We start from the raw sequence: 19,129 nt of genomic DNA, 5'->3' as shown, positions 1-19,129 counted from the left end.
GGTGGGACCTGGCCTGGCCCCCACCACAGCCCTGGACCCCCTGAGCCCGCTCCCCAAAATCTGCTCCATCGTTTTTCTGCAAAAGATCCCCAGCACCTGCTTGGCTATTTTTACTGAGGAGAGTACAACAGCAAAACTCTGCTCAGGAGCTATTTCTGCTTCCAGAATCTCAACAGACAACTTTGAATTAATAATGAAGGAGACTACCCGAGTGATTAATGTGCAGGGACTATCTCCCCAGAAACGTCCTCCCGCGTGTCGGATGTCCCTGGGCTGGCACGGTCAGCGCAGCGACGGCTCTGCCCTCCTGCTGTGCCCAACACTGTGGAAACAAACCCTGCACGTGCACCCCCAGACGTGGGTCCCCGCAGACCCCTGGACGCGTGTCCCTGTGCGCCCCAAGACGCGCTTTGCCCACGCCCGTTCACACCTGCCGGGGCTGGGACATTCAGGCGCCTCCATCCACCACGTCCTCGATCGGAGCCGATGAGATCAGAGAGAGCGCGTTTGCCGTGGTGCTTTGGGGGTTCCCATGCTGGGGTCTCGCTTGGACATGAACCCCATGGCCATGACAAGGTTTCTGCAGGGATGTTTAAGGGCAGCCAGCAAGCTCCCGTGGGGTTGCACTTTCGCAGGGAGCCAGGCTCCCCGCTGGGCTCACAGCACGGCGGCAGCTGCAGCAGCACCCCCCGTGCCCCCGCTGCTCCCTAGTGAGAGCTGCCCGGACCCCCGTGCTCACACCGAGGCTTTGGTTCCCCAACGCCCGGCCTGTGCCGTCCCACTCTGCCCGCGCAGACCCTGGCTGCTGGCTCCCCGGGTCCAGAGGGAGCGAAAGGACCCCTGGGCAGGCACCAACACCGCGGTGCCGGGGACAGGACAAACATTTTCCAGTTTGTCGGCGTACAGGCAGAGAAGGGCTGAGCAGCACCGGGCCTGCCCTAAGTAACCCGCTGCTGATGGTTCAGCTGAGCTCTTGGAGGGTTTTACTTTGTTTCTTGCCTTCTAGTAAAACAATAAATAAATTCAAATAAGCTTTAAAATGACGCATTATTTCCAAACTAGAAAATGAATGTATTCCAGAATTTTTTTAAGACTTGGAGCAGGGCGTTTTTCAGCCTGAACAGTCTGTGTTAGGTTAATGGTTGGACTAGATGATCTTCAAGGTCTTTTCCAGCCTAGATGATTCTGTGACTCTGTGAACAATTCATCAGAGCGCTCTGGACATGGTGGCTGCCCCGGCCGGGCACTCTTCCTGCAGACCGAGGGTGCCCAGCTCTGCTGAAGGCATCGGTGTGAGAGTGGGGGGACCAAGACAGAAACACCCTCAGCAACATCACCTGCACAGAAGTGGTGACCCTCACCCTTCCCTGCACGAAGTGGGTCTGAGGTGTTGTCCCAGGGGCCTTCCCGCCCCACGGTAGACATCCTCCGCCTGGGGATGCTCCTCGCCGCACCGGGGACCCACCTGCCCCCTGCCCGCCCGTGGCAGGTAGGTACGCGGCCACCCGTTCACAAAGCTGATGGTTATTGCAGCTGACATAAAGGGCAAGGGAGGAGGATTCTTCTGCTCTGGGTGGATGAGTCTAAAAATCCAGAGCCAGCAAGAGCAGCTTTTAACTGCCCTGACCTACATACTCTCCTCTGGGAGGACAGGACCTGGGACTCAGGAGGAGGAGATGGGTGGTCAGGCAGCTCATTTGCTTGCTGACAATAAGAAAAAAATCCCAGAGGCTACAATTTCTCTCCTCTGCTTCAGGACGGACCATAAGGATGCTCAAACACAGGCACTAGCGCCGAGCATCAGCCATGTCGGGTGGGCTTCGAAGCCACGAGTGGGGCAAACCGCAGGCGGGGGACCCTCTGCAGCGGGGGGCTTCACCCTGTGCCAATCCCACCCTAAGGCTTGGGCAGAAACATTTGGAAAAAAAAATTAAAAATAATCCATTTTTCCCCTCTCTGGCATGCAGACATCACTGGTACCAGCACCGTGAGCAGCCCCCCCAGTCACGGCTTGGAAATGCAGCCTTGGCATCGTACCATACAGGAATTAATAAAGAAACCAGCGTTACACCAAAGTCCTAACCCTGGCTGTATCAGACATTCATACCTTGGCCAGACTTCACATACAAATATCGCCACTGCAAGAATGATTCTGCGCCTTCGTATTTGCAATAAATCTGCAAAATGTGTATGTGCAGCTGAGAAAGTGTATCCGAGGCTGCTGAGCTGGTGGGACTGGGCTGAGGGAAGGTTCTTTCCTCTCTCCTCCTGCTTTTTTAACAGGTTTCATGAACCCGTTGGGTGACAATGTGTGAAAAAAGGGGATGGACTGGCACCACATTCAAAACGCAAAAATCAGTACAATAATCTCCAAATTTATGACTGGTTCAGGTTTAGGTTCACAAATTGTGATTTATGTTCAAAAAATCAGATTGCATGTAAGTAAGTTTAGGTTTCTGTGCTGCTGGTATGAAGGCTGAGTTACTGCCGTGTTCAGCTCACTGCAGAAAGCCTGGCTAAAAGTGCATGAGTCTAGGAAAAAAAGTTATAATTTAAAGTTTATAAAAATCCGACAGGACAATCCAACAAGCTGGCTGCCGTGGCAAAGACCCAAGTGAGCAAATCAAAGCGAACGAAGCTGACAGGAAGAGACAAACGTCTTAAGCCAAGAGATCTCTTAATCAGAAGTGGTCCATACATTTAAAAAGAAAAAATCATATTGAAAAATGTCCTTTTAAACTTTTAAATACAGATTAAATGCAGATTTTTTGGTTTAGAGGTGAAAATGCTCTTGGTCTTTTTGCTTTATCAGAAACCAACATCTACTGACTCCTAGTCTTTGGCAACCAAAATATTCCACAGCTATTTTACTACTTCAGCTCCGAGTTTTGATGCACAAACTCACTTTTTCTCCACCGTCCAACAAGTGAGAGCTTCTCCAAGGGGACTCCCCCCGCCCCCAAGGGAGCTGCTCAGGACCCAGCTGCGCCCTTGGGAAGCTGGAGCTCAAGTACCTGAGACTGAACTGAACTGAAGATCTGGAAAACCTGGGGAAGGTGTTTAACACTAGCGCTGGGGCTCGGAACAGTATTTACTGCCAAGCAGACAATGCCCTGGCGTACCTGGACGCCGTCCCTGGCCTTGGGGGCCGTGCATCCCCCCGGCTCGCATCACGTGTGCTGCTGGGGAACAGTTCATTCCATGACTTTAGCTCCTTTGTTCACAGAACATCTGTAAGAAGGCCATGTTGGCCCAGAATTGCCTTATTTGGATTTCTATGACAAATCTGGGGAATAGTTTTTCATCCTATGACAAAGCCAGCTCCCGCAGAGGGAAGGTGTCCTGCGCTCAGACTCAGCTGTAATCGCTTCACCACCATCAGTCACACAGATCACACCACATTATCCTGGCCTTTGAATAAGCATCATGTGAATAATCAGAAAGACGGCAACCAGGCAGCAGCACGCTCACACCGACACCCCGAAGGAAAAACAGACTTTTCTAGAAGACGAGAAGCGTGTTACCCCCCAGCGTGGCGCGTGTTTCGCGCAGGCTCAGCCACAGCTGGATGTGTGGCTAACGCAGGGGTCCCGTGCGTCTCCAGGCAGCACAGTTGTACCAACCCCCTGATTTTGCTTCACTGCCTTTGTGCCGGGCACAGGAGCATCCTCACCCCATCGCCCCGCACCCCCGGAGCGGAGCGGAGGGTGCCCAGGCTGCGGACAGCCCTACTCGGGGTGTCCATGGGCACCCCGCTCACCCCAGCTGCCTGCCAGTCCCCTGGTTGCTGCTGGAAAGAGCCAGGGGGTCCCGGGGAGGGGGAGGAACCAGGGGGTCAACGCCACCAGGGGACAGCATCACCCAGCAAAGGCATTTGGGCCTAATGCTGGAGGAGAAGGCCTGGGCAGCTGCCTGGCTACTGCACAAGGGCCATCACCACCCTCTTTCTCAGAGGGACTGGCAGCGGGCGCGGGTCCAGTCCCACCCGCAGAGCGAGAGGGCCACTGGCTCACCCACAGCGGCCCTTCCTGAGGGTACCGGGCAAGCCCCCTCCCCGCGCAGGGACAGGGACGCCCAGATCGCAGGGACAGGGATGGCCGGACCCCGCGGCCTGTGCTGCTGCACCCTCGGAGAGCTACCTGAGCAATCCTGCTGCCAGGGACAGCTCTGAGAGCCGGAGCGGCCAGGCTGGCTGGGGCTGCTGCAGGCACCCGACGGCCCTGAGGCACCCAAGCACCCACCGGCTCTGCCCCCCTCCAGCTCCTCCAGTGCCCGAGGGATGGGTGCCACCAGACAGGGTGCCCTCGGTGACCGCACTTCGTCTCTGCTCAGCGCCCGCTACTCCTTGTGCTGCTGGGAAGAGACGTGGCTCTCTCGTGCTCAGCTGTGCGGGGAAACGCGTAGGGCCGGTGCTGGACACACTCCAGGCAGGTGGAAGACAAACCTCTTCCCCAACGTGCCGGGGGGAGCCATTTCCACAAGCCTTCTCCCATCCCACCAGAGACCACAGCCACGTGCACCCACCCACCCACCGGCCCCTTAGCTTTGCAAAACGCTTCCTCAAGCCCCCCCTGCCCCCTGGTAGCATGGACAATAAATGTAACACCCATCCCCGACAAATGCTTCAGCGACGGGGAAGAAAATCTCCAGCTATAGGCTGCGTGTTCTCAAGAGCAGCCCTGGCTTTGTGGGGAAAAAAGACTCGGAGCTCCGGAGAGCCGCTGAGTTTCAGGCAAAGGGTTTTGCTCAGCGCTACCACCTGACTCAGCATCACGTTGGCTCTGGTCCGAGGCACAGCGGGCTGCCGGTTACGGGTAACTCCCGGCACCAGGGTAGGGTCTGAAAATCCGACCCAAGGCTGGATCCGCAGATTCCTGCTGCCCGACTCCCGGGCAACGGAGACCCTCACCCCGCGTCGGGGCCCTCCCGGTCCCGAGCACAGGGCCTGGAGCTCGGGGACAGCCCCGGACCCCTGCGCCTGCTCAGTCCCTCCGCCAGGATCTCACCTCGGCTGTGCCCCACCACGTGCAGCCCCACCCAGGGCACCCCCCGCCCCGGCAACGCAGCATGGACCCAGGAGGTCTCTCATGGCCTCTGCCACCAACGGGCAGGAGACGTGACAACGGGAAGGCACGTCCCAGCGTCCTCTCCCTCATGGGGCTGCATGGCCCAGACACTACGGCAGAATAAAACAGAGGGTTCACACACACCCCCACACCTCGCCCCAGCCCCACCGGCACCACCGCCCCGAGCAGCCTGAACACCAACCCCCCCAGACCCTTCCTCCGGGACACAGCCTGAAGCTCAGCCAACCATAAAACACCTCCCAAATTGAACTGGTTTCAAGAAAATTTCATTTGCAGAAAAGCGTAACAAAAACAGAAAAGAAAGTTTCCAGAGGCGCCCAAATGCCCTCTTTGGCGTTTCAGTTTTTCAGATAACTTTGCTCCTGTATTCTCGTGTGCACTGTGTGCTAGAAGTACATGGCAATCCCAGCAAAAAAATTCCCCTGCCAAAGCTAAATATGTGAACTTTAAAAAAGAGGGGGTTTTGAAAGAGCGACCTTTTAAAATTTCTCCTTTGTGGAGAATTTGAAAGAAGGAATCTAAACCTGAAACTCCTCTGCTGCAGGGAACACTGTCCTCATAGCTCCGGTGGCAGCTGCCTGGATAGGTAAATACCCTCAGAAAACAATTAATGGTGATCACGGGCAATGCTAGAAATTTCCTCAGTGCCTTCCTTTCAAAGGAGGAGCTGGCAATGCTGAACACGGTACCAGGTGAGCTGGAAGAAAACGTTTTATTTGGTTTGCAGAACTCGGACACCTTCCTCCCCGAGACCTGCCAGCTCCGTGCCGTCTGCTCGCTTTCGCCCTCCCGCACAGCCCATGCTGCAGATCTGCACCATAAATATTCTGCTGCTTATCTCATCTGCTGTGCCATTAATTAGTGTGCAAAGCAGTGGGCATTCAAGTGCTGGAGCACTTTCATTTAAATTTGTCCTAATGAATTATACAAAATTATGAGCCGGACGCTAAACCTTGGTAAATCGGTGCAGATCAGCGGCCTGGTAAATATTCGGTGTGGCAGGATCTCACTGCGCCGTGACAGCAGCCCCTCATTTACAACCAGGATAAATCTTCCAGGTGCATTTTGCACTGGAAAGGGGCCGTGACATCCTTCCCTTAATGCTTCCCTGGTGGAAAATCCCTCCTGCGCAAACACGAGGAGTCAGAACCTGGCGAGCAAAGCTCAATTTAAACCTGGCTAGCGAGCTCAGCTGAAGCCGAACAGGAACGTGCCACAACATCTTTTACCCTGGCACCTAAAGGGACACAGCCGACAAGGCAGGACAGCAGTGCGACCCCCCCCCAGACCACCCCCCTCCCTGCTGCTGCTGCCGGGCAGGCAGCACGCTGGGGGCTGCGCGGGGGCACAGGCATTGCAAAAAAACCCAGTATTTTGATCTGAACAGGGAAATATTCCCGTGATCCCGGCCGGGAGCGAGGAGACGTGCGACGAAGCCCTGGTGCTGCACCCCCTCGCTCTTGTGGGTGCTGAGCGTGCCATGATTAGCCAGAGGCAATTAAGGAGCTTATTTCCTTCAGGCTGCCCCTTGCCTCAGGTGGGGGCCCGGGGGCCTGTCCTGCAGCGCTTGCCCGGGGGCGCCTGTTTAGGCAGAAATTATGCAAGAGCTGCAGAGCTAGACCCAAAATGCAGGTGCCTCCTGCAAGCACCCAGCGATGGGAAAAACACCCCCAACTCCCCCCCGCCAGGGGCTCCCCGGTGCCCTCTGCAACACCGGCACCCAATGGGCGCGCGGCCGTGGGCCCCATTCCCCTGCAGCGGGCTCCCCTCCTCCACGGCCATGGGGCTGGAGGGGGTTGTGGAATGGATTTGCACCCCCAGGCTGGAAGGCAGGCCTTCCCCCCCCCCAAACCAACCCCCCCTGCACAGCGGCTCAGGCGCACCCCGAGCGCCAGCAAACACCAGACAGACAAGCTGGAGGTTGCCAGAGTCGCCCACCCACCGCTGGGGGCCAGGGAGAGAAGCCCCCCCCGTGGGGGGCTGCCCCCGATGCGGCTGGGACCCCCGGCATTGCCCGGGGTTGGGGGGGGGTGGGCACCCCCAGATTCTCCCAGGGCCTCGCAGCGGCTTCGCCGTTTCGGTGCCGTTCCACCCGCAGACATTAGCATCTGGCTGCAGCCAAGTGCCAGCCCTGCGCGTGGCGTGAGGGGGCCCCCGGTCCCGCTTGTCCCCCCCACACGGGGAGGGGACGCGTGGCATTTCCAGCCGCGTGTGTGGTGAGCGGGAAGGGGGTGAAATCCGCGTGAAAACAAGGCCCTGCACACACACACCCCCACCCCCCCGCACTGAGCCCCGGACACCCGTCGCCCACGCTGCCCACGCCGCGGGGGGGTGCACACACACACGGGGGGGGGCTGCGTCGCGCTGGGACGTCTCGAAGCCGAACGGGCGGGACACAGCGTGGACGGAGCAACCCCACGGGGGGAGCGCGCCCCCCCCCCCACGCCCCGCCGCGGACACGCGTGGGGCTCCGCAGCGCAAAGCGCGGCCCGCGGCCGCCGGGGGGCGCCCCGCGCCGCGGCCCCGCCACTAATTACCGGCGGCTAATTAGCCGCGGGGGGGTGGGGGGGGCTGAGCCCGACACCCCCATAATGAACTCACCCGCTGCCCCGGGGGGCGCTGGCAGCGCGGCGGGGGGGACGGATTGCAACCCCAGGGAGCATCACCCCCCCCCCTCCCCATCCCGCGGCACAGACCAGCCTCACCACCCCCCGCCCCGCGCTCCGGTCACGCGTGGGGCAGGTCCCGGGCGCCGGGCAGGTCCGCTCCGCTGCGGCGGCCGGAGCCCCGGGAAACGGGGCCGGGACCCCCGGGGCATCATCCATCCCCCCCCCTCCGACAGCGGCCGGAGCGCGGAGCGGGGGGGGGGGGGGGAGCGCGGAGCCCCCCGTGGCGCCCACCTGCTTCTCCAGGGAGTCCTTGGCCGAGAGGGAGGGCTTGGGGGAGGGCGCCCGGTCGCAGACGCAGCCCTCGAGCAGGTAGAGCCCCGAGGGCCGGGAGCTGGAGTCGGTCTCGAAGTAGAAGAGCATGTTCTGCAGCAGCGCGAACCACTTGGTGTGCCATTTTGTGTTGTCGGAGCTCCGCTTGCTCAGGTAGCCCTTCCTGGCGCCGTCCTTCTTCGCCAGCAGCCCCAGGTAGGTGACGTGCCCGTCATTGAGCCGCATCCCCTTCTGCATCTTGGTGGGCACCGCCAGCTCCTCACATGGTCCCCGCCGGTCGACCGGCGGGCGGGTCCCTGGCGAGCAGCCGCAGCCCCCGCGCCCGCATCAGCGGCGCCCGTTGCCCCCGGAGAACCGGCGGCGGCTCATGCCGGGGCCGAGCCGTGCCCCCCCCCCCCCCGCCCCGACTTCTCCCGCCGCCCCGTCCCGCCCGCCCCAGCGCTCGCCCCCCGCGGCGGCGGCGGCGGCGGCTCTGCCGGGGGAAGCGCCGCGTCCCGGAGCCGCGTCTCCCGCAGACGGGCGAGTCATGTGATGCCGGAGCCGCCGGCGGCACCGGGAGCCCGTCAGCGCCGGGCCGGGCCGAGCGGAGCCGGGCCGAGCCGCTCCGCCGCGGGGCTGAGCCCTGCCCCGCCGCCGGCTGCGGGGGGGGCCGCGCCGCGCTCCCCGGGGCCGCCCCGCACACCCCCGCACCCCCCCACCGCCGGGCCGCGGGATGCCGGCGCGGAACGCCCCGCCCGCCGGTGCGGCCACTGCTCCACGCGGGACCCCCTGGGCACGGCCAGAGTCCCGGGCTGAGGGAGACCCCCCCAGCAGAGAAGGACCCCCGGGCACAGGGGAAACCCAGGACGAGAGGGACACCCAGGCTGAGGGGGACCCCTGACCACAGGGGACCCCCAGGCACATGGGGACCCCCAGGCCAAGAGGGACCCCTGGGCACAGCCAGAGCCCCCAGCCTGAGAGGGACCCTCAGACCAGATGGGAGCCGTGGGTGAAGTGGGGCCCCAGCCCAAGAGGGACCCTCAGGCCAGGAAGGACCCTGGGACACTCGGCACCCCCGGGCCAAGCGGGGACCCCTGGTCCGGTCAGCCCAGGGCTGGCACAAGCCCTGGCTCACCATGAGCCCCACACTGAGCCGGACCCCCAGGCCAGGCGGGACCCCCAACCTGCGCTGGCTCTGCTTGGCTGGGCACCCACTCCAGCCACCCCGCGCACCCACTCCCACCTTGGGCACCCCCAGTGTCTGGCCCTGCGTGTTTTGCCACCCGTGGGATGTCCCCACGTGTGGTCATCCCCTTGGTGGGTCCCACGCCAGCCGGCACATCCCCACCCAGTCCCTGTGCACCACGATCCCGCGGGCTGCAGCCCCTTGAGCCAGGTGGTCCCTCCATCGGCACCCCCCGACTCGTCCTCACTCATTAGGGCACCCCAGTAACTGCAGAGCCGCTCCTGGGTGTCACACATGGGAGACAAGATGGACCCAGTTCCCCCATTTATTTCTGTCTGTCTCACCCTTCAATCCCTCTCCTCCATCCTGGCCTCGTGTGCTGTGCCCAGCGGGGCGAAACTGGGAAACTGGGCAGCTGGAGCCTGGGCAGGGCAGGGAGGGCCCTGGTACTCCCCATATCCTGGAGGCTCCCCGCAAACTGGGAGCACTGGGCCGGTCAGACGCCACGGTGATGGGCACATGCAACATGCAAGCCCTGAGGCGGCTGCGAGGTGACGTGTGAACCTGCTGCCCGCATCCCGGGGCACCTGCCCGCATCCCGGGACACTGGCCCGCCGCCTGACCCAGGCCCTGCACACAGCCAGGGCACCAGGAAACCCGTGTTAATTAGCTTTGTTTCCGCTGGAAATGCTGTCAGATCTCCAAGGAATTCAGTGAGGTCACAGGTTGCCACGGCAACCAGCGGGAACGGGCTGGAATTGGGAAGGGTGCTGGCATTTCCAGGATGAAGCCACTCGGCCTGGGCGCTCGCTGGGACACGCACCCACCGCTGCCCCAGGGGACACGGCCTGGGGGCCGGATCGCGGCCGGAGAGGGGCAGAGCGGCCCCGGGAGTGGGAAGCGGGGCTACCCACCATCCTCAGCACCCCGTGTCCCCCCCACCCCTCCCGCCGGCCGCAGGCTGCCTCCGTTCCCCCGACTGTGCTGGTTTATCTCGGACTCCCCTCAGGTGATACAGAGCGTAATGGAAAAAACAACTGAGGGCTTGCAAGGCTTGAGCAAACACGGAAACCTTGATTTCTAAAACAAAGGGAGGTTTATTTTTTGCATGTGACGTTTGCTTCGATCGATTCTAAGGCGTTTGCAGTGTGGCCCCTCTGCCCTGGGAGAGCGGAGGTGAAGTCGCTTCTCCCCAGGGCCAGACTCACCGCTGCCGGCTGCCGTCGGGCCAGGAATTTGTCCAGAGTAAAGATTTCCCAGGGTTTCCGAGTATTTTAATTGCAGTGGTTTCTTCTCTCTTCGTTTAAGCGTTTAATAAACATGGGAGCAGTTCCTGCGGGCATCCCGCGCTGAGCAGAGGATTGGGTATCAGAGCAACACCCCCGAGCGCAGGGCCCGCTCCGGAGGGAGAGCTGAGGGGCCGGGAATGCTGCTCGGGAGCAATGGGAGGGCAGGACAGTGGGGGGCTGTGGGGGGCACACGGAGAGCTGCGGGAGTGGGATGGTCACCAGCAGAGACCCGCTGCTGCCAGGAACTGTGATGGGGCCAGGAGGACCAGGGTAGAGCTAAGGCAGGCGGAGGAGGAGGGGTGGTAGCCCCTGTGGCTCAGGAGGGGCTCGGTGGGTGACTCAGGATGGGTCTGGGTGCCGGACGGGGGGGTCTTCGCCAAATCACCCGCTCGCTGGGCACCGCAGCATTGGGATGTGCTCATCCCGCCGCCGTTACAAACACTGGTGCTGTGCACCGACTCCTGGTGAAACGCACCCTCTGATTTCTGTGCCTCAATGATCAGCCATGGAAATCGTGGCCCTCGGCCTGTGCTTCCACCTCCCGCATCAGCTCAGCTCTTCTCGAGGCCGGCAGCCCCCCCGCCCGCTCCGTTGCCACGCGGTCTCCTCCCTCTGTCAAGTTCAGACAGAAGAAACCCTTTGCCACTGGACGCCCAGCCCCGGCTCGCCACCGGCGGCTCACACCCTCGCTCAGCAGTGCGGACATCTCCCCCTGTCTGCGCACAAACTCTCCCCACGGGGCTGGCCCTCGGCAACTGCCCGGGGAGGCCAAAATGCCCTTGGGAAGAGCCCCGGGGTGCACCACTCACCAGGGACCTCTCCTCCCTCGCCAGCATGAGACACCCATGAGCCAAGGGCATCTTCCCAACCAGTCCCTGGGGCTCAGACCCACTGGCACGGGCCCTGGCGGAGCAGCATGGGGCTGGGGGGTCCCCACAGGCAGCGCTGGCAGCACAGCCCTGCCCCCCCGGGGTGTTACCCAGCCCGTGCGATGGTCCCTGTTGCACCCCTGTCCCCTTTCCCCCCGGATTTCAGAGGCTCGCTGGCCCCTGGGGCTGCCGAGCACATCTCGCTGGCTGAGGATGCTGACGCTGAGCGTGTGCACAACCAAAAAAATAAAATCCCACAGCCTTCCCAGCTCCCCACACGCTGCTGGGTTATGTGGGCGCTGGTATTTATCGGCGGCTCCCCCAGCTCCCACTCGGCCTCTCCCGTAAAGGCCGGGCTTGGCTGCCGCCCACGGGAAGCTGCCGGCAGCCGGCGAGGCACAGCGAGACGCTGCTGGAGGAGCTCCAGCCTGGCAGCGCAGAGACCAGAAATGGGAGCTTGTACTTCTGGCGACAAACTCCTTCGCTCGGAGCAGGGAGGGAAACGGGCATTTTTATCCGGTCCGTGCTCGGAGATGTCAACCCGGGGCTGAGGCATCGGCCAGGCAGGTGCTGACGTTTGCGTCGTTAAAATGTGTTTTCCAAGGCGCGGCAGCGTCCCGGGCCGCTGACAACCGGGCACAGGCTTGCTTTCAGTGCTGGGTGTGGGTGCTCATGTCGCCCCCCCCTCCCCTGAGAGCTCCTCTTCGCAGTACGTGTACAGAGCAAAGCTCCACCCAAATTTGCCGAAAGGAATCAGCACCAGCTGCAGTCAAAGTCAAGGCCATGGGCTTGGCTCCAAAATCACACCCGCAAGCTTGAAAGTCCCATCCTTGGCTGAGCAAGTCAGGTGCGTGCAGGTTTGCCATCCCTGCGGACCGCTCAAGGGGTGCCTGCAGATCCTGCTCGCCGTGCCGGCACCCCATGGCAGGCCCAGGCTGAGCAGGGGTGAGTGGGGCTCGGGGCGGCTCTGCGGGCGCGTGGGCTCGACTCTGGCAGCAGGGAGACAACCCCCACAGGCTGTAGCACAAAAGCAAAGTTTTTCCGTTTTTGCTTGGCATCAGATTTTGAAGGAGCAGGAACAGTAACTTCACATTTACTCCCCAGGCACCCGGCAGAGCCTCTGGTGTACCGCATCATCTGCAGACAGGACAAAGCACCCCGACTCAGAAGGCACCCTCTCAGGCGTGCCCTTCATCCGTATCCGACTCCCCAGCAGTGCCCCGGTGCTCTCTCCTTTCCGTTCTCAGGAGCGTTGCCAGGGCAATGGCAGGACAGGGAAGAGATTTTCAAAGCACGAGTAGGTATCTGTTATGCTCACACAAAATGTCAGTGCTCCAGCCCGGTGAGCGATGCCCCCTCTGCCACACCAGCATCCGGAGAGCTGGACTCAGCACTTTATTGCACAGACAGTTCTCTGCTAATTGGCCCCATCCAGCGTTTGGTTTCGGCAGACCAGGTTCCCATCGCTACCATCACACATTTAACCTTCCCTGACAGAGGAGTCTCCAGGGGAGAGATAAAATCTGGCTTCTGGGGACAATGCAAGCGCAAATCTGCAGCCAGCAGCCCCTGCCGCCGCGAGCCGGAGCAGCGCTGCGCTCCCCACCTACGCCTCAGCCTCTCCAGGCTTTGCTTTCTGCCCCGGGCAGCTCCATGGCATGTCCTGGGGATGCTCCCCGGGGAAGAACTGGCTGCGCTGCTGTGGGTCAGCGTGGTTCCCTCTCCTCCAGATGCTCGGAGCACAGCTCGGGTGCTGAGGGGCTGCCTGAGCAGGAGGGGGTTGCCGAGGAGCCTGGGGCCGACGTGGGTTCTCTGCTCTCGGTGCCTCTGCAATCCCGCACAAGAGCCTGCTCCCGGGCACTGCCAGCGGGCTCTGGCCATCGCCTGCCGTCGCGGAGGGACGATGTGTTTCCTCCTCCTTGCCCACTCGTTTCCCTCCTGCCTCGCCCCGCGGTCGCTGGGTGACCCCCAGCATTGCCACGTCCTGGGCAGTGGCCTGGCTCCGGGACAGGGCACTGCCGGTGCTGCCCTGCGCTGCTCTGCCATCTGTGACGAGCGCCGGGCCCGGGAATAAACAATAGGATGAACAGGGATTTGCCGAGCGCTTTACGTGGGAAGAGCATCTTCTCCGACCGCGTTATAAACCCCTCAGTAGTAACTGGTTTCACAAGCAAATGGTTCTGGAAACCTACCAGGCACTTCATCTATTTTGAATGTCGCTAATTCAATGGCTGGTGAAACCAGAAAACAAGCCCTGCAGAGACAGATTCTCCACGAGCGCGACGGAGTTAGAAGCAACCTCCTCCCTCTTTTGCAAGGCAACTCATAATATTATGTAAAAATGCAAATAACGTCCATGGGAGGCTGCAGAGCCGTAAGTGCCCGGAACAGAGCTCCGGCGAGGAATAACCCCTCGCTCCTGGGTGTGTGAATCACAGGCACAGGCCGTTTGGTTTACAAGCCTTTGCTGTGCCGTGTGTGCTCAGCGGCCGTGAAGGGCCCGTTACACCGGGGCTGCGTGGCACCACGCTGACCAGCCCCGTGCCGGGAGGGCGATCCTGACGAGCCCTGGTAATTTCCCTCGCTACTGGTGAGCGCTCCAAGGGTTTGCAGAACTGGAACTGGAGTCACTGGGAAGAGCCACCCAGGGACTCCACGGCTGGAGGAGCCCAGGAGGGGTTTGGAAATCGTTGATTGCTTGGAGCATGAGCTCAGGGGTGGTGGGGGAGCATCTTTTAGTTCTTTGTGGGTGCCAGGCAGGAGACGGATAGGGACAGGGGCAGGGAGGGTGCCAGAGAGGTGGCACAAACCAGCAGCCTGCAGACAGCCCTGGCCAGGGCACGGTGCTGGGGAGCAGAGACCCCAAACTGAGCCCCACTGGTCCCAGTTGCCTGGAGGAGTGAGGAGGTGAGGGCAATAGATTCAGGAGATTTGTGATCCCAGAGCCTTCAGCTGCAACCTCTTCCTCCTGTTCCCAGGTTCTGCTTTCGCGTTTCCTTCCCCGAGCTGGGCCAGTGAAGCTGTGGCTCTCCCTGGCCAAATCCTCCCAGCCCGGAGCCCCCCCACAGCAGAGTAAAGCAGCGGCTCCCATGCCCTGGGGACACCACGCTGTCACCCTGGGAAGGTGCTGGGCTCCAGGAAGGATGAGGTGCCCCAGGCACCCCATGTCTGGCCGGCGGTGGGAGCTGGAGCTCAGGCAGAAGCTGGAATGCCTGTGGGACTGGTGGGGGCCAGAGCCCTGCCCCAGCCCTTCTCCTGCCACCTCCCAGGGAGGGGACGGGCAGCAAACGCTCCTGCTTCTCCCACGGTGCCATGAACTCCCCTCCTGCCCATACGAGCAATGGCTCCCGGTGCCGAGGACCCGCTGGCAGCTGATGCCTGGGGTGGCATCGTCGTCTTGAACCCCGGCAAAGGGGCTCTGTGCGCCCACGGCTCCGAGGGCGAAGGGCTTCCAGCAGCCAGGACCCTGAAATAACCCGTTGGAGGAGGGAATTCAAGATGCTCCAAGAGGTGCTGCAGGGCTGGAGGAGCTGCACAAAGAGCTCTCCCATCTAGTGGCTAAAATAAAAATCGTTGTTGCAGGCCGGGCAGGGTGAGGAGCACTCGCTGGGGTCAGCCGGCGTCCTCCTCACCAGCCCGTGCCACCAGCACGGGCGTCCCTTCGCCCCTCTCGCATCTCACTTCCCCGCGTCCGGCTGCCGGCGCCGAGCAGACGGAGGAGTGACATTTGCGTGAAGTGCTGGGGGGGGGAGAGGGGTGTATAAATCAGGTCTCCTCACCAGCACGAAGATGCTGTGAGTTCATTAGGCTAATTTGTCACTTAGAACTGAACTCTCCGCGCTGGGTGTCAGGAAGGGGCTGGCTGCGCCTGACCCCTGGGTGCCAGCAAGTCATCCACGCTGCGGAAATCATGTATTTGTTGACATTTTTTAAACGGAAAGCTTAAGGACCGTTATTATGCTGTGCAAAATGATTTCGGCAGCCCTTTGAACCGCTAAGCTATTCTCTGGGAATCTCAGCACCGGGGATGACAACGTGGTAATTTATGCCAGCAGCTCTCGCTCGCTCCGAGCCCGCAGAGGGCTGCTGGCACAGCTCCTGGCTCCTCATCAGGCCAGGCTTGGGTGCTGGCTTCTTCACCTGAGGTACGGCGGGGAAAAGGGTTGCCTTCCCCTTTTCATCAAGTCATGGCTTGCTCGGGCCCTTCCCCCCTGGAAGGGGCACGGAGCAGCATGAGGCACAGCCACACTCTACCTGTCGGGGACCGGCGTTCGCAGGGAGCAGCTCCAAGGCCACCAAACCCCCGCGGCCCTACCAGCCCCGCAGCAGCCAGAGCAGCGCGGGGAAGACACGGGGGAGGCTGCGCAGCCCCGGGAGGGACAGGGCTGGCACCCCGGGCGGTCTCACCCCGATCTGGGCACCCCGGACAGCCTCGCCCGGCCCCGTGCCACCTCGCTCCGCTGGGACAAGGACATGGTGTCCGCCCAGCCCAGCAAGAGCACCCAGGCACAGACAAAAATAAGTCTCCATCCCGTGGTGGGGTCAAGCAGAGGGGAGAGGTGCCCAGCACCCCACTACGGCACCCCGAGCCGCTGCTCTTGGGTCGGAGGAGGATGCACATCGCTCATGGCCGGGCCCCACGTTGGGTGCATGCAATCGCCTAACGCGAAGCATTAATGTCTCCATGGAGAGCTCGCGGGGGAGCGCGCAGCCGCCGCGTGGGCCAGGGCTGGTGCCCACGCGGTGCCGGCACATGCAGACGGTGCCATCACCGGGCACCTGAGCCCACTGGGGAGCTGCAAGCGGGACGGGAGCTCCGCTGCTGCGGACCATGGGCGTCGGGAGCAGCTCCAGGCTGGGCTGCCTGCGCTGCCGCGGGAAGGCTCGCTCAGCACACATGCAGCAGGGATTTGGTAACTGAATGTTATTTTTAGGCATTTCTGAGACAAACTGGAGTGTTTTACAAGCCTCTCTGAATGTATTACAGCTGAAATGTATTTCATATATTTGAGTGATCCTGTACTTCGCAGGCCAGGGGTCCCTGCTGTTACACACTATATTTGCCACATGATAGACAGAACAACACTGAAACCTCCCCTGCAAATCACAGCTGCAGCCTTTTAAAGGCATTTCCTGTCCCTACAGGTACAAAGTATTTTCAGGTACAAACATCCCCACTCACCCTGTGTCTGACTTTATTACTCTGTGTTTGACTGGCAGTTTCCATGCTCATGGCATGACTGACTGCCACTGAACGGCCAGAGCAGGAGCTGGGCTGTGCCGTGAGTGCCCAGCCCCGGGCACAGCACCCCCAGCCCCACATCCCCTGGAAACCACCCCATATCCCTGGGGGAGCACCCCGCATCCCCAGGAAAGCGTCCCACATCCCCAGGGGAGAATCCCACGTCCCGGGGGAGCACCCCATGTCCCAGCGGAGCACCCCGGCATGTGCCAGCCCAGGGTAGCCAGGCAGAGAGCAGCCCGGGCTGTGATTTTGGGGCCAGGAAGGAGGGACACGGACCCCTCTGGCCCCAGGAGCCAGGGGTGGGTGGCAGTGGCAGTCGGTGAAGCTTTAGTAACTCCTGGGTACGTTTCATGAGCAGAAGGACTAAAATGACACTTTTGTATCTCCATTTTGTCAGTGATACGATGGAGTGTTCCAGATGCCTGGACACTTGCTGCAGGAAAAGACAGCTCTTCACAAACGAGCAGATAATGGTCAAGTGATTTCATGCTCCTGAAAACCCCAGGGGCTTGTCCCCCTTCAAGGTGCCTGTGCCCCTCCTTCGTGCCTGCTTGGCTGCCGCTGTGCTCAGCCACGTGGGAGGCTGTTTCCAGTGGGATTCCCCATCTCCCCGCGGGCACACGCCTGGCAGCTCTTGCCATCCTGCAGACCAAGGCTAAAGGTGCCCCTTTACCCCCCTGAGCACATGGCATAGTGGCATTTGCAGACAGAACAGTTCTGCACATTTTCCCTTATTAGGCTTCAGAGTCAACACCACACTGGGGTGAAAGGGAAGGGCTTGTGCTACTCCAAGCTGCTGCCACAGGGACACAAAATGACTTTCCCTAAGCTGAAATTCAAAGCGGAGCCGCGCTCCCCAGAGCCCTGACTTGCACAAACCCCCTGCCCATGCCCGGTGCTGGGTGACCCACCCAGGTCCCACTGCCAAGCACCTTCCACAGGGGAAGGGCCGGCTGCGACCGGAGCTCAGGGAATAAACCCAGCTTTAAACCCTTCCCCGAACCTGCGTCTCCAAGGGAGGAGTATGCTACTTTCTGTTCTCTAATTAAACTAATATTGCATCTTACTAGTGAAGAACGAGTAAACAAACAATTAAAGACTTGATGGGGTGTTAAATGTGACACTGGTGGGAACAGGAAAGGAGCTGAGTCGAAGAGCCAGGCCATGTCTGCGGCGGGGCAGCCCCAGAGCGCCGTGTGTGCGTGTGCCTGCATGTACGCGCACACGTGTGAGGGTGCGTGTAGGGAGCCCGGGGCCTGACCTGACCAGCACGCAGAAAAGGTGGAACTGCTGCAGGTGGGGAGGGGATCTGGCACATCTCTGACAACGAGCATCCTTCCAGTCCCCGCAGCCTCACACACATCCCCAAAATAAGGTATTTCTATATAAAAGGGCTTTTTTTCTGATTTGCTGCTTTCAGGAAAGGCTGAAGAGGGCTCTGATACTTCCGTCCGTCTCTCAGGAGCGCACCAGACCTTTATTCAGCAATACTAAAAGCAGATCTGGCAAAGTCTATTTTTGACATCCCCCTGGACACTTTCAAAAACCGAGCTCCGTGCTCCAAGCCGGGAGGACAGAAAATGGCAAAGCTCTGCCTGTGAGCTGCCTGCACCCAAGCAGTCCTGACCTGGGGGGCTCGGGCTGCTCCGAGGTGCTGCCTGTTCCCCACGGGGCACCAGGATGAGGAGCAGGAGCCTGAGCATCCTTCCCTGGGACGTGCCCCGGGGGAGAGCCAGGGCTGGCAGCCTGCGCTTGGCAGCCGGGCCCGAAGCCCTGGGTGCAGGTGGAGGGGCAGCAGCCAGGACAGCGGCGCTGGGCTCCAACTGAGCCCCGATTTTGCAGCCTGAGCAGGACAGGCGGATTTTCAAGGCTGCTATCGAACCTCCAGTCCAATCAATTTGGAGGGCAGTTCTTGCGCGCTCTGGTTCCAACACCAGAAAAATCAAGCCCAGGGTTTTTCAGCCCCCTCCAAGCCTGGGACAGACAAACTGTTGATGCCACAAGAGGTTTTGGCAGCCGGGTCCCAGGGAGAAGCTCTGAGGACAGCAGCCGCTGAGCCGGGTCTCTCTGAGCTCGGCCTGCACCTCTGCCCCGGCGCGGAAGGTGCTGGGCCAGGTCACCTTGGACAATCCGTCCCAGGGCTGGTGCCCAGGTGCATAATCCCCAGGGCTGCCGGGATTAGCCCGGGAAAGCAAGGCCAGCACTCTGCCGGCGCTCCCCGGGGCAGCCCTGCTGTGGGGGAGCTTCTGGTGGAGGGTGTTGCTCGCTTTAGCCCATCTCTAATTAAAAATTTAATAACCGAATCTCTGGAAGCAATTAATTACTTATTGTCATGGAGAAATTGTTTCCCCCTGCCTCTCTACTGGCAGATCTGGAAGGTGCTGAAGCACTCCTGTATCTAAGAGGCAATGGTTGGAGGAGACGCAGGAGCCACAGGACTTGGTTTGAGTGGGTGAAGTGAGCCCTGGCAGCAGACAACGCTATAAATACACCAGATGACGCAGGCGGCTGTGGGCAGCACACGGGTGTCGTTTG

The 19,129-nt window shown here is 61.0% G+C and overlaps 1 protein-coding gene and 1 long non-coding RNA gene across 4 annotated transcripts in view; one reads left to right on the top strand and one right to left on the bottom strand.

Annotated features, from left to right (window-relative positions):
• RASGRF1 (Ras protein specific guanine nucleotide releasing factor 1) overlaps positions 1-8,422 on the bottom strand; it is a 37,217-nt gene extending 28,795 nt beyond the window's left edge. For all 3 annotated transcript variants that reach the window (XM_074837090.1, XM_074837091.1, XM_074837092.1), the window contains exon 1: positions 7,988-8,422. In XM_074837090.1, the coding sequence (XP_074693191.1) occupies positions 7,988-8,263 (276 nt within the window). In that variant the 5' untranslated portion in view covers positions 8,264-8,422. The remainder of the gene's footprint in view (positions 1-7,987) is intronic.
• Positions 8,057-18,897, top strand: LOC141928601 (uncharacterized). The gene is made up of 2 exons (XR_012624807.1): positions 8,057-8,221; positions 18,015-18,897. It is a non-coding gene; the product is annotated as an uncharacterized LOC141928601 (long non-coding RNA).
• The last annotated feature ends 232 nt before the right edge of the window (positions 18,898-19,129 follow it).

The sequence above is a fragment of the Strix aluco genome, chromosome 12, assembly GCF_031877795.1.
Source record: "Strix aluco isolate bStrAlu1 chromosome 12, bStrAlu1.hap1, whole genome shotgun sequence".
In the NCBI taxonomy this organism is placed as follows: domain Eukaryota; kingdom Metazoa; phylum Chordata; class Aves; order Strigiformes; family Strigidae; genus Strix; species Strix aluco.
Note: the sequence above shows the minus strand (reverse complement) of the source record. Positions and strands in the feature narration are given on the sequence as shown.